General features: G+C 42.8%; 1 protein-coding gene across 1 annotated transcript in view; it reads right to left on the reverse strand.

Annotated features, from left to right (window-relative positions):
* bcas3 (BCAS3 microtubule associated cell migration factor) overlaps positions 1-15,764 on the reverse strand; it is a 403,272-nt gene that overhangs the window by 12,813 nt on the left and 374,695 nt on the right. Inside the window, exon 23 of the mRNA XM_077565848.1 lies at positions 9,336-9,512. Coding sequence (XP_077421974.1) covers positions 9,336-9,512 — 177 coding nt within the window. The remainder of the gene's footprint in view (positions 1-9,335; positions 9,513-15,764) is intronic.

Raw genomic sequence — 15,764 nt, forward strand, 5'->3', positions numbered from 1 at the left:
AACTTATCCAATATAAAATTATCCATAGAACATACATTACTCAATATATGATGAAGAAAATGGGACTCTCCGACTCCGACATTTGTCTCCAGTGTTTACAAAACACTACAGACACTTATTTTCATGCTTTATGGTTATGCACTCCGGTTATGTATTTCTGGACTAAAGTCTTAGAAAAACTTTCCGCTATCTTGGACTATAGGATACCTTTATCTCCAAACTTGTGTTTGCTAGGTGACCTAAGAACAACTGACCTACCACATAAACAATTTCAATCTACACTTGTAGCCCTTACTATCGCAAAAAAAACAATTCTTGTTAACTGGAAAAATAAACAAACTCTGAATATCGACCAATGGTCTAACCTCCTCATGAATCACATTTTAATGGAAAAAATATCGGCCTCAAATAAAAAACAAATATCAAAATTCATAGAAATATGGTCTACGTATATAGAATATTTTAACCTAATTCTGGTTATTTAATTCTGCCTGTTAGCGAGAGCCACCACATCGTGATAACTTACATTGATGTCTCTGCATTTGACAGTTTGTAACTAATGGTTGTATTTTTATAGTCAGGAACCCAGTTGCTGCCAACAGGATCGAGCAGATTCACCTCCAATGGGCACTAAGGGCTAATATTCGGATTCACTGCATGCCAGGGGACTAACTCTACAGGTGCTGTCCCCCCCTGGCTGGGCGTGGGCGGGTCCGCCCCTCTGTTGGCTGCTGGGTGGCGGCTGCGTCTTGGTCGTTCCCTGGGTCTCGTGGCGGGTGCTGTGTTGCGGGGCTCTCCCTGGTGTTCGGGGCGGCGCCGCCTCGGCGCGGTCCGTCGCTCTGGGCCCGGCGACGCGGGTCGGGGCCTGTGGGCCACCGGGGTGCCCCGTGGTTCCCTCTCCCCTCCCCGTTCCTCCCCCTTGCTTCCTCTCCCTCTTCGCCTCTCCCCGCCCGTCCTCCACCTCCCTGTCCCTTCTCCCTCGTCGCCCTTCCTCCTCCTCTCCCCCTCTCTCTGCGGCCCTGCCTCCTGCCCTTCCTGTCGTCTCCTTCCCCCGTCCCCTCCCCCTCCCCTGTCTGCCCTCCTCCCCCTCCCCTAGGCCGGGGGTTCCATCCGTGGCCCGGGTCTCGGCGCTCCGGGGGCCGGGAGAGTGGGCGGGATCGGTGTTGTGCCCGCCCCGCTCCGGTGGACCTCCGGGCACTTCGGGCGGGCCCCGGTATCCGGGGGGCGAGCCCCGCCGGGGTCCCAGTGGGGTGGGTGGGGGATTGGTGGGCGGATGCGCCCCCCCCACCCCCCTGGTCACTCTTAACTCACTGCACTAGTTTTGCACAATACATTTTATGGCACATAACACACTTTGGGGGGGAGTGGGGTAGGGTGGAGACACCGTCTCCGCCCTGCAGCTCCCCTCCAAATTTTAATGCGCCACACAACTGGGGGGGGGGGGTATCGGTTGGGGCAGGCCGCAGTATGGAGCAGTGCTGCGGTCACCTGTATGTCATGTCATGCATGCCAGATCCACCACACCAGCATCTATCGAAACTCAGACACAATTTGTTTCTCCCTCAGGTCATTGATTCGGTGGAGGCTGGTGTCTGTGGATCTCACTCTGCTTCGTCTTTCCTTTCTACCTTTCCTCAGTTTCTCCTTTGGGCCCTTGAGGTCTCCCTGATTTGTTGGAATTTAGATGTCTCTGGGGTTGGTGAAGGACTCTGGTTAGTGGCCCGGTGGGTGGTGTCTGGTCGGTGCTGGGCTTCGCTTTTCTTTCTTTTCTTTGGTCCCTCTTCGGGTCTCCTGGCGGCCCCACGACTCTGGCTGGATTTTGAAGTGTTCGGTTTAGGTGAACGGTATGGGAATTCTTTTTTTTTTTTTTTTACACACACGCACGCACGCACACACACACACACACACACACGCACAAACACACATACAAAAAAAAAAAGGGAGAACAATGATGATGACATGTCAAATGATCAATACTGAGCTCTCCCCCCCCCCAAAAAAAAGAAGGATTTCATGTGTATACATCCAGTGTTTATGAAGTGTTTATTTCTGAGTGAAAACTTAAGACCCCATCTTTAAAACCACAGTTCTTGCACTACTGCCTTAGAGCAATGAAAGTGGGACAAGAAACGTGGATATATCGCATCTCATTTAATGGGGGAGGGTATTTTGGCTGTCTTAGGGGTAAAAAGAATGACAAAATTATGGGGACTAACTTGAATGGAAATTAGGTTTAATCTTAGCAGAGAGAATGAAGAACTGGAGATGGGAGTGTTAGTCGATGGTAAATCCATTAGGTCCTTGTGACCTACCGTTGGCTGCACATAAAAAACAGACACACTAAGACTCAGATACACACATCAAAAGAATTCTTTGAGAGCATTGCCTCTTCCTAAATGCGTTAACCATTTGGACTAGCAAGGCCACTGTGTCTCTGCTATACACACACAAATATGCAGACAGGAAGCTTCAAAGCAAAGAAGTGTGAGAGTCAAGAACTCAAGAACACAAACTTTCTCTTGTTGAGTAAGTATACGGCTGAGGGTGATCTAAGCCAGGGGTTCCCAACCATCGGGTCGTGGACCAGTACCAGGCAAGCTATTTGGTACTGTACCGCACAAAGAGAGTGAACAAACAATGTTTTAATTTTTTTTGTGGAGGGAATAGGAGACAGGTCTCAAGAAGTGTTCACAGTCGTTTACAAACATTTTGTTCAAACCAATCTTTTGAGTGAATGTACTGAATGGAATCAGGTAAATCTTAATGGATTTACCAACAGCACAAATAATGTATAAAGTATACAATAACCAACTTTGCCACAGTATTCAGAAGTTGTTTGACATCAAAGAGGGCTGCTGCTATGGGTTAAGGGGCACAAGTGACTTAAAAAAAAAAATCAATGACAAGAACAAACATAAAGCAAATGTGTGTTTCTGTTAAAGGGTTTAATTTGTGGAACAATTATTAAACAGATTTGAAAAACTCTGAATCACTTGCTATGTTCAATAAGAGGTTTAAAAAGATAGTGCTACGGCCATGGCTCAGGAGGAAGAGCCGGTCGTCGGAAGGTTGGCTGTTTGATCCCCGCTCTCCCCGAGTCATGCGTCATTGTGTCCTTGGGCAAGACAGTTCACACACATTGCCTCCAGTGGCACTCAGTGTCTGAAAGGTGCGAATGTTGGGTGGTGGTCGTAAGGGCCGTAGGCGCACACTGGCACCCACGCTTCCATCAGCCTGCCCCAGGGCAGCTGTGGCTACTTAAATAGTTTACCACCACCAAAGTGTGAATGTGTGTGCGCACGAATAATGTATCCATTGTGAAGCATCTTTGAGTGTCCAAAAAAAGCGCTATATAAATCTGACCCATTATTATTATTAAAAATATATAAATAAGGTATAAATATAAAATTAATCTATGAGTGCATATGCAGGAACAATCATGCATATTATGTATGTATGCTGTGTATATGCACTTAAGGGTATTATTAGCATGCTGTATGTGCTCATGTATGTCCAACAATTAATTTTGGGAAATTGACCATATTGTGATTAGATTAATTGTATATGTAGGGCTTTTATCTCTTACTTTTATTTTTGCATAAGCAATGGATAAGGGTTTATAACTTACACTAACATATATAATATTAAAAAAGTTTGCTTTTATTTTCTATTTTAATGATATATTATTAAATATAATAACCTACTGTACATTATCATGATATAAAATAGTGGGGGTAGGACTAGATAAGTTCTTGTACTTCTTCCCTTTGAACATGTAAATTCTGACTTAATTATTTTCCTTTTTAACTTTTATTTTATTTCTTTCACTTTTATCTTATATTTCATATTGCATTTATATGTTCAATAAACCAAACCAAACCAAGAATCACTTAATAAACTCATTCATTCGTTCCTCCTTTCTTGTTGCCCAGCTGCAGGTCGAGGAGGACACACCAACATCATAACCAGTGGCGGTTGCTCTAAGCTCAGTTTCCCCTAAATGCCCCTCCCCTAAAAAAAGAAAGTGATGAGATATGCCCTGCTGTCTGTACAATTCATCTTTCAATACAATACCGCATAATGAATGATAATCTTTTGTTCAGAATTAGCTACTTATCACAAATAACTGACAGGACTTCTCATTCATCCCTGCCGTGCCACGGCAGTTTTATTTGTTTACACAGTCGAGCGCTGCTTCGTAGAGTGGGTTGTTCCACTGCGTGAAATGCGGATGGTCGTTGGAAATGCTGGGCTTTTTCCTGCCCATCGGACATGCTGAGTCTCTGGGAGTTTTATGGAACAGTGGGCTGGGCTACTGCGTTATGATTGGGTGATCTGTCTGAGGCGTCAAGAATGAGCTCCCCCTCATTTGAATGACCAGCAGCCGCCACTGATCATGACATACATGTTCCACACTTTGGTAATCCTTGTCACAGTATACGGTTTATAGGCGTATTACGCTATGAGCGTATAGGAATATTTAACCATAAATTTGACTGCAGTGCTTGCAAAATATACAGTTCTATGCTTAAAATCAATGAAAGCACAAAATAAAATAAAATAGAAACGGTGAAGCAGAGAAATGTTAAATTTTTTGGGAGCCTGGCAATTATGTCTTACAAAATGACATCTTACGACTATGCTATGAAACACAAAATGAGACCGGACAGCTCTTTGAAGAGGAAAAACGTGCATGTCTCCCATTAAATACACCTACATTCAACGTAAATAGTAGATTTTCATGACATTATCGATACTTCAAATGCACCTTGCAGCCATAGCATGTGTTTGAAAATGTGTATATGTTATGTGTTTTCACAAAATCAGGCGTATGTCGCAGAAATTAGTTATGAGTAAATGACAAAAATAGATAATTTGGACACAAATTAAAATTTTGAGATTTTTCCAAACATAACATCCTTAAGGTCTCTATTTTCATTTTTCAGCAGCGAAAAAGTTTAAATTTTCGAAGTTCATAGAAACAAGCAATTAATAAGTAATGTACGTTGTGTAACTAAGGCGTGTTTTTAGCCGCGCTGCTAGCTAGCACATTTCTGGCACCTGCTCCAAAACAAACCGTGGAGTTCCTTGCTTCTAACGTTACAAATGATTTATATAAATTGACATAGCACCCAATAAAATTCAAAATACACCATCATTTGTCATCATACTGGCAAATGTTTGTAATGCAGACAAGGATTTCATGTTCAGCTGCGGGATCTTTCTTTAATAAGTCTATTTCTCCTTTTAATTTAATGCATTTGTGCACTAAAGCAAAGCATCTCGCAAAACAATAATGAGGTAATTAAACGCTCTTACATGCAAGTGTGAGTCGGGTTGAATTGAAATGTAATATTAAAGCTGTATGAAATGATGAAATGTAATAATCTAATATAAATAATGTAATGTTTTGATCACTCCTCGATGTTGTGATTTTCATGAGACTTCTATAAAAGGATGACACGCCAGTGACGTGTGTCACAAATGACATGTCTGTCTGGCTCGCGCAGTATTACAAATTTCCACTCTATGCTCTTTTAAGTGGGATGGAATTCAAATCCAATATGAGCTTTGAAATATACTTGAAGATGAAAAGATGATCGCATCATCGCAATGGTCTTTCCAAAGCTCCCGGCCCCTAATGCACAGGTAGAGCGCATACTGTATTGACTATGCTGGACAGTAGTGTAGAAGGGGTGTGTTCCTTATGTATTATGTTGAATGGAAAAAAAAAAGTGTTGAACTGAACCATAAAACCATTCTTATTCTTATTCTGGTCTCATGACAGCATTGAGACCCTTAAAGGATGTTTCCTATGCACAGAGTGGAATACCTTTGATGGGCTGGATATGGATACTGCTGCTGTGACTGTAACTGACTATATTAAATTCTGTGTGGACAACATCATACCAACAAAGGAAATAACTGTTTACCCCAACAACAAACCGTACATTACTAAGGAGGTTAAAGACTGTATTAACCGCAAAAAAAGGGCATTTAAGAACCAGGACAGAGCCCAGCTCAAACTGGTTCAAAAAGAACTCAAACACATGCTTAAAGAAGCAAAAAGGAAGCACAAAGAGACTATAGAAAAACACTTTGCTGCTAACAACTCTAAGAAAATGTGGGACACCATGAGGAGGATCACCAACTTGACTCCTGCTCAAAAAGGTCTCAGCACTCTAAATGACCTCCAGAAGGCAAGGGAGCTGAATGACTTTTATTTAAGATTCGAAACCCAGGACTTCTCCTCTGAATGTGGGGAGGTCCTGAGGTCCATTTCAGTGAATAAGCAGGACTCAAGGCTGGTCATTCATCCCCATGATGTCCAATCTGCTTTTAGGTCTGTCTGCACAAAGAAGGCCTCAGGACCAGATGGGATATCTGCCCTTCTGCTAAAATCCTGTGCAGAGGAGCTCACAGCGGCATGGCAGCCCATCTTCCAGAGATCTGTGGACTCACACTCCATTCCCAGTCTCTGGAAAAAATCAGTAATCACCCTGGTTCCTAAAAAACAATGTCCTGTGGTCAATAATGACTTCAGGCCTGTGGCTCTAACTTCCATTGTTATGAAGTGTTTCGAGAGGCTGATGGTCACTCGGCTCAGGGGGGAGGTGGATGCACACTTAGACTCCCTTCAGTTTGCCTACAAGCGGGGTCGCGGCACTGACGATGCTATCAACAGCATCACACATCTGGTCAGCAAACATCTGGACGTTGCTAAAGCTTATACACGTGTGTTGTTCGTTGACTTTAGCTCAGCGTTCAACACAATGCAGCCGCACCTGCTTTTGGGTAAACTGAAGGAGATGAATGTGAACCCGTACATCTCGAGGTGGTATCACTCCTTGCTGACACAGCGCACACAGCAAGTCAGGGTCAACAGCTCCCTCTCGGAACCCAGATTGATTAGCAGAGGCGCCCCACAGGGCTGCATCAGCTCCCCGGTCCTCTTCACATTGTACACAAATGATTGTGTGACATCACACCCTGAGAACTTTATCATTAAGTTCTCTGATGACACAGCTATCGTCAGCTTGCTGCAGGCCGGCGGTAGCCCACTGGACTATTTCTCAGAAATAGAGAAATTTGTCCAGTGGTGTGACCGGAATCATCTTGTGCTCAATGTGGGGAAGACAGAGGAGGTGATATTTGATCCAAAAACTGTTGGTGACCACGGGCCAGTCGTCATTAAAGGCAATCACATCAGCCAGGTGGGTTCATACAGGTATCTGGGGGTCCACATTGACAACACACTCAGCTGGAGGGTACACGTTGGAAGTCTCTGCTCCAAACTCCAACAGCGTCTCTATTTCCTACGCAGACTGAGGGTCTATGGAGTGGAGCAGAGGATCATGCTGTTGTTCTACCGGGCTGCATTAGAAAGTATCATCAGATACGGCATTGCGGCCTGGTACGGCAACCTGACTGTGCAGTCAAGGTCACAGATTGCCGGTCTGGTGCGGACTGCCATGAAGCTCATGGGGGTCAGGAATCATCCTTCCCTACAGATGCTTTATGAGCAGTCCGTCACCAGATTGGCACAGAAAATTGCTACTGACCCGACTCACATTCTGCATCATGAGTTCCAGCTACTGCCTTCCGGCAGGAGATTCAGGGCCCCCAGAACCAGGCTGAACCGCTACAAGAACTCATTCCTGCCGACATCCATCAAATTGCTTAATAACCGACATTAACTAAGTGGAGCAATATATATATATAGGAGTGTGTGTGTACAGACGCTCCCCTACTTACAAACATTCGAGTTACGAACAACGGTACATACGAACATGTCTTCACGCATGTGCGCATGTCAAAAAATGTTCGGAAAGAGATGCTGTAAATTAGATTTTTTATTGCGCACCTTTTTCCGAGTACTGTAGTGCTTCTTTCCGCCGCTAATACCGACGCTTGGCGCTGTGAGAGCTCACCCAGCATTGGAGGCTCAGCAACGTGTCGAGGAGGAGGAAGAAGAAGAAACGCCTGTCACTCATAGATAAAGCCATCGCATTCTTCGAGCAGCAAGACCCAAATATTGAACGTTGCACAAAGGTTGCAAATCAATTGAATGATGCCATACAGTGCTACCGCATCATTTATGATGAAAAAAGAAGAAAACTGTGCAATCGTAGTTAGATCGCTTCTTTCGGCCAGTTTCTAGTAAATCCTCCAAGGAAGATACTCATCAACCCTCATCTTCTTCTCCGCGACCCTCAACTTCTTCCTACATTGAAGTTACGGAGGAGGAAGTAACTTTTGAAGCCCATTCCAGCGACGACGAAGAACCTCTCATGATATAAAATCCTCCTCTTCCTCCTCCTCCTCCTCCATCAAATCCTTAAGCATCGAGTACATCTTCCAAAAGTAAGTTAAACTTCATTTTATTTATCTTATTACGTACATGCACATACTGTGTGTGTCTCTCGCTCTCTCTCTCTAACATACGTAGTACAGTACTGTACGTATTCTCTTTAAACATAAATTATAATACAAAATATAGCACTGAAGCAACTTACGAACAAATTCACCTTACGAACGATCACTCTGAACGTAACTCGTTCGTAAGTTGGGGAGCGTCTGTATTATTTATTTTAATTATCTCTCTCTAATCTGTTGTTTTTCTTACTGTAAACTACTGCTGCACTTCTTATTTAATTTTGATTTTATCTCTTTCTAGTCTGTTGTTTTTTCCTTACTGTAAACTGCAGCTGGACGGAGTCCAGGAAAAAGTTCCCGTAGAAAAAAATATATCGTATCGTATCGTATTTATTTATGTGGCCAAACGCATTTGAGATAATATATCTATGAATTAATCAACATTATTGTCACAGGCCACCGCAAATGGCAAATCAACAACAAAAATACGCGCTAAAGAAAACTTTGGCAGATGATGCCTCAGGAGATTAATAGTATGCTTAATGTAATCTTCAAAATTGTTTTGAGATTGAGGCCAAAATCACCTTTTTTGCCCCATTTCATCACTTGAGATGTCAAACTTCCTCACATTTTAAAGGATTAAAATATCGTATGATGTCCTTATCTGCTATTGGAATTTACTTTCCACTGGCCTTTCAACACTTCCTGAAAGTTTAAGAGCAATATTTTTTTTCTAAAAGGATGGGCCAAAAACGTTAAACGCGTTTTTCTCAAAACGAGGAATTTCGACTGGCCAACATTGAAATTGCTCTAACTTAATAACTTTTATATATCATTTGAAAGGGAATTAATTAAGTGTAGAAGTAGAATATACAAACATCAACATTTTCATTTTCTGAGACATAAGCCTGATTTTGTGAAAACGCATCACATATTGAGTTGTTCAGGGCTGTACTTACCTGTAGCAGATCCTTCTATATCGCGAGAAGGAAACTCGGACATAGCATCTGCCAATCTCTCCCTGAGGCCTTCATCACTGGCATCTGTAAAGCTGATATTATGCCGGGGCACACCAAAGCTTTCAGGCCAGCTCCCACATATCTCCAAAAGGGTCACACCACACCCATCAAACATATCTGCAAAATAAACATTGTAATATTACTACAAAAGAACCTCTAACATTTATCAGTATTAATGGAAGCATAACATCAGTCAGCTGGTGTAACTTTGCCAATTTCTATTAATCTTCATTTTTGCTGAATCTACCAAGGATGCATTTTTATCATACAACAAATTTTGATATTTTTTTGTGCACCGTACTCAACAGTTTATCCATCACAAGCAATGTTCCCTCTATGCTGCACGCATGCCCAGTTGCGCACTGCTCTCACCCTCTCATCTCACACGAAAATGCATACTGCACATTAATAAAAATCAAACCTGAGCTGTATTGGCATTTTGCATTTTCATATTCACCTCATACAAGTAAAGTGAAAATTGTATTTGACATATGTGATTAATGGAGCAGTAAAAAAAATGTGTCAAAAAAAGAAGACAGAAAATGGGAAATGTGTGGAAGCATTTCAGACTCATAATCATTGTCACATGGAACATGCTCTCCGCCGAAGATGCTCACTAATGTGGCGGCTGTGACTCAGGTAGAGCCGGTTGTCCAGTTTATTAAATGAGGCTGAGCTCGCCATTCAGAATGAATGAGTGCTGGCAGCGAGCTTGACAAACCTGTCGTGAAATCAAGATACCAATATTTCATCCATGGTGGTCCTTATGAAATGGTAAATATGGTTCAATGATGGTGCAACTTGCCATCATGACGTTCACTGCTCTATTCCCACTCTCTCCAAGTCACGTGCCGTCGTGTCCTAACAATTTACTTCACAGTATCCATTGTAAAGGGCCTTTGAGTGTCTGTCCAGAAAAGTGCCAAATGAAAACTGATGCATTATTATTACTAATGTTCATTTGACCTGGCCTTGGGTTCTTTACAGCGGTATTATACTGACATAATGCTATCCCCGTGGAGGGCTTGGTCTGTTAATTATGGCTACTATCGTAGTTTGTTTATCACCATGGTGACAAGTACATCTATATACTAACTCATTACAACCATATCAATCCATCCATCCATCCATTTTCAACCACTTATCCGGGGACGGGTGGCGGGGGCAGCAGTTTTAGGAGGGAAACCCAACTTCCCCTCCCCAGCCATATTGTCCAGGTCCTTTCGTTCCCAGGCCAGCCGAGAGACATATGTTGCTTTTCAGGGCCGAGCGGTTACAACGGAACCACTTTTAGAACCATCTCAGAGGTAGTTCTGCAGCGCTTGTCGTCTGGGGCCGAGCGGGGCCGTGTCGTCCCTGTCATCTGATTGGCCGACAGCAACACAGCAAGCAACGCCGTGGCACACCCATTTCCTTATTTTACGCAAGCGAGGCAAGAGGCGCCTGCCGGTCTTCGCCAAAGTCATAAAAATACAGTATATAAAATAAATATAATAATGTTTTACAACAACTCTGAACTATATTTACAATTTAAAAGGTGCTTGTGGATGGATTTGTAATGATTGTGGTTTAAAACATTTTTTTTAGTGCACACCGCTTGCCTGGTCGTGTGTTCCCATTTATTTAAATGAGAGCTTGAGATGCAGTGGAGCCCTGTCGCTTTCTCGGCCCATCCCACCTCGGGGTTGATGAGTTTGGTGGCTTCAGATGCCGGATGAGCCGTTGACTCTGAGAGGTGGCCAGTTTAATGAATGAGGCTGAGCTCTCCATTCAGAATGAATGAGCGCTGGCGGCGAGCTTGGCGAACCGGTCGTGAAATCAAGATAACAATATTTCATCCATGGTGGTCCATATGAAATTGTAAATATGGTTCAATAATGTGCAACTTGCCACTCATGAAATTTCATGAGAGCGCTGCCGCATACACTGCGAATGTGCAAGCTTGGCTTGGACAGTTCGAATGATCCCACCCCTTTCCCACCGCAGGCCTGTTGTAATGGAAATGCAATGGAGGCCATGTAGTGTCCGTTCCGTGCAGTGTGGTGCGGTATTGTGCTGTGCGGGGCTAATAAAAAAGAGGCAATAGTCTCTCCAGTCCTGGGTCGTCCCTGGGGCCTCCCGCCAGTGGGACATGCCTCTCCAGGGAGGCATCCAGGAGTCATCCGATCCAGATGCCCAAGCCACCTCAACTGGTTCCTCTCAACATGAAGGAGCAGTGGCTCTACTCCGAGTCACTCCCTGATGACCGAGCATCTCACCCCATCTCTAAGGAAGAGCCCGGACAACATGCAGAGGAAACTCATTTCGGCCGTTTGAATCCGGGATTTTGTTCTTTCGGTCACGACACACAGCTCGTGACCATTGGTGAGCATAGGAATGTAGATCGATCCGTAAATCAGAGCTTCGCTTTTACACACACATATACAGTATATACACATACACATTAAGAACATTATAGGTAGGCTTGAGCCCCGTAAAACGCCATTGGACTTGGACTTTAACACTACTAATTTTTCTTTTGTGACAGCTCAAACATTTAAATAATGTTTTCGTGCTATAAAACATTGTTCCTAAAAGTGCCTTTGATAACAAAATAACAGTTTATTGCACATAAAAATAAACAATTGACTGGTCTAACTGCAGCTCTGCCGCAGCATCCAGGGGTCGATGTGACAGGCAAAACGAGCCATTAACCCCGCAGATCATTGCTCGACGGTTGCTCATTGCGTTTGCTCGAGGAACGAAGCGTAATTTCTTGACGCGCCGCAACTCGATCGCCTCCATTATGCTTTGATGAGCTGATGAGGATGCTTTTTTTAAAGCCAATAAGCAATCCTGCAGTGTTAACTGTTTTGTTCTGCCGATCGCTTATTTTCTACTTCCTCTCCGCTGCTCCTCGCTGCTCTACAACACGTTCGTAGTGACAGACGACACTCCCGGTCCCAATCTACACTTCCTGCTTCTCTTCTTCTACAATAAGATCCTTGCGTGACACTGGCTGATATTATACTTGCCGCCACCTGCTGGTTGTTTCTTTTAAATAACATTGCAGTCAAGCCTAATCCTAATGCCTGCTTCACACGGCATGAGAATTGGCCCGATTTTAGCCCCGAACTTCCCCTCCCGACAATCGCAAGGACGCACCGATACGCAAACGATAATCTTAACAGATCCTGCCGAGTGTGTTGACAACACAAACAGAGCATCCCAATATCGGCGCTCAGAAGGACCTCCAACTTGAAATCGGGGATATTCAACATGTTGGATTGTTTTGTTTTGGCGGTGTGCCCCAAGGACAAACCACCGCGCAAATGGTTGACAGTGACGTGCAGTCAATCAGAAAGCGAGCCGGCGATGAAGCCGGTGGGGAATCCAAAATCAAAACAGTCATAGCAGAAAGTCCGTGCTTGCGCTATTAAACTCCTTTTTTAAATTAAATTTAATTGTTTATACACGCACACACATACTACACAAATAAACGTGGTCTCCGGGTGAGACGCAAACCCGCGCTGCCAGCACCGAGGGCAAGCAATGCCTCGCCGCCCAGAGCCCATTTACACTCCTTTAAACAACGCCTTTTCTTTTTATGCCGCATTATCGCAACTGGTCCTGTATGTTTGTTGACCTGGAAGTCACGTTTAATCTCGAGAGGTTTTGCGAAACTTCCCGTCACATTCATGAATGAACTTGGCCCGTGTGTGGTGTGTTGATTGCGCAGTGTGGCTACACACCACACACGGTATGTTCAAAACTGTTACTCCCGTGATTTTTTCTCTTCACGTGTGGTGTCTTTCAAAGTTTGGAAGTCGGCCGACAGTTTTAAAATCTTGCCTTGTGAACCAGGCTTAAGCCTAGTCAGAAGCTGCGCCAGACCCTCCTGTAAACGCTAGCATAAAAATAGCTTATGACGGATTGATACGTCACGTGTACGTGGCGACTATTACGCTTATGACATATTTAAACGTCATATGTATTGAGAGAGTTAATTAGGTTGGGGGGGTGGGGGTGGTTGGTGGGGGGGGGTGTCTGGGGCTTTTTCAGAAGAAAATGGTTCTGGGTAGACTTTAAGCCCTTCAAGAAGAACACTTTTAGAACCCATACTTCTAAGTGTGTGCATCAGTTTTTTTTTTTATCGAACCAATGTACAGAACAGTATCTTAATATATTTTAATTCTCACATGCATAGATAAAAGTCTAATTTCCTCAACTATAAAAATGACCCACAATCGACAAATTAACCCCCCCAACACACACAAAGGGCTCTCTTGCATAAAAAAAAGAAAGACAAGACTGATGAATAGCAAATCAATAGTAAATACAAGAAATCATTTTGTACATGTTTTGACAAAAATCAACTCACTCAAAGATTTTAATATTATACTACCATATATTTGTCCTGCATGTCATTCGAAATCTCCAATTATGTTTCCATGAATGCAAAAACATAAAAGCATATGCACACAACAAGACGGATAAATAGCAAATCAATAATAAACGCAAGAACTCATTTTGTATATGTTTTGACAAAAATCAACTCATTCAAAGATTTTAATATTATATAGAAAATAAAAGCATATGAAAAGTCTTGCATGGCCATGGTCTTTACAGCTACACAATTCAATTCAGCATTCCAAAGGGCCACGCATCATTAATTACATAATGAAGGACTTGTGGGCACAAAAGGAAAAAAATTATTATCAATTAGCCTAAACAAGCATACTTACATGCAAACACACATGCACACAAAATTCTGTCAATAATTTGTCAGTATTGTGAGATGAAGGAATTTAAAACACATGCACTGATTTGTTGTTGTTCCCCTCCATCATGTTCAAATCCAGGAGGATTAAAAGCCACTATCCACCCAGCTGTTAGCCCCCACATACTGGCTCTACTTATCCTCACAGCCAGTGCTACTTTCCTTAAATCCCACTGCATCAAAGTGTGTGTGTGTGTGTGTGTGTGTGTGTGTGTGTGTGTGTGAGAGAGAGAGAGTGCATGTCCTTGCTTCAGAATCACCTCTTTATGAACTAGAAATCTGTAGATTGGTGTTAAACTGAAACCAATTACTGTGAAACAATTTGCACAATACTTGGTACAGGACACATATTTACACAATTATGGCCCTCATCATTGGACAGACCACTAGTTTTTGTCAGTGTTCAGGCAAACTGTCTGTTGCTGGACTGACCACCGGGCATAGCAGGAGAATGTGTGCCGGGCTGATGCTCCTGCGGCCGACCCAGTAGTATTGATTTTCCCCCCTTTACACACACACACACGCACACACACACACACTTGCATATTAATTTTAATTAGTAGCAACCCTCTATGATATAGTTAAACATGTTTCAAAAACCATTCATGAACATTGTTGGAAATAACGGCGTGTTAAACTAACGGCGTTATGTAACTCCGTTCTTTTTTCATAAACAAACTAATCTAACTAATTATTCTCCCGTTATCGTTATTGTGTGTGAAATGCGTTGCGTTACAATTTATTTATTCGTTTCAAGGCTCGAAGTAAGACGTTGTGTGCACTTTACCAGAAAACTCGCTGTGAAAATGTCATTTGCACGCAGCTCGTCACAATAAAGGTTTTAGACAGCTGAAATGTGTAGTGACTTTTATTTTGGAGGTGCCGCGGGAAGCGTGTTACGACGTGTCTTCTTTCTGGACCTTAAGGCTTAGCATTTTAGCAAGAACTGAAACTCATTCGGGTTTGATGACTTTGACAAGAGTGACATTAAAAAACCCTTGCCATTCGTGTCATTTTTGTCGAAAACGCCTAGAAAAGGTGCACCCAAGGTAAACCTGAAGCTGTTCATGAACCATTTGGACTGGCATAATTTTGGTCTCTTTTTAAAGATAACACTTAGAATTTGCCTCCCTAACAGTCAAAATGTGTTTAAGTGCTACTAGCACTGAGTAATGGAAGTTTGAATACAAAAAAATAGACACATTTTATGTTTGTCTGTATATTTTTCACAAAATCTGCCTTGAAAATAAATGTCAAATGTTGTGTTGGACTGAAAAACACTACAATATGAAAGTCTTCCCTAATTCCAGTTCAGGTTTGACAATAATACTACAAAAAATAAACATTTTACACAAGATTTTCCAAAACTACGGTTCAGGCGAACAAAACTGTGCCCTTAAAAGCTAAGGTCAAGTCTGCTAAAAAATAATTTTTATGCCTATTCTATTCCATTTTTAAACATAGTTGAGAGACTTTATCCACAGACATTATTCTGACATGAATTCAAAGCAAGGGATCCAAGAAATATGCGCCTTTATGACGCACCGTTGACACTCTCTGATATTTTCTCTCACATGACGTACGCACAAACAGGCTTTAGAAAACAAAAC

Source organism: Vanacampus margaritifer, chromosome 5, assembly GCF_051991255.1.
Source record: "Vanacampus margaritifer isolate UIUO_Vmar chromosome 5, RoL_Vmar_1.0, whole genome shotgun sequence".
NCBI lineage: Eukaryota > Metazoa > Chordata > Actinopteri > Syngnathiformes > Syngnathidae > Vanacampus > Vanacampus margaritifer.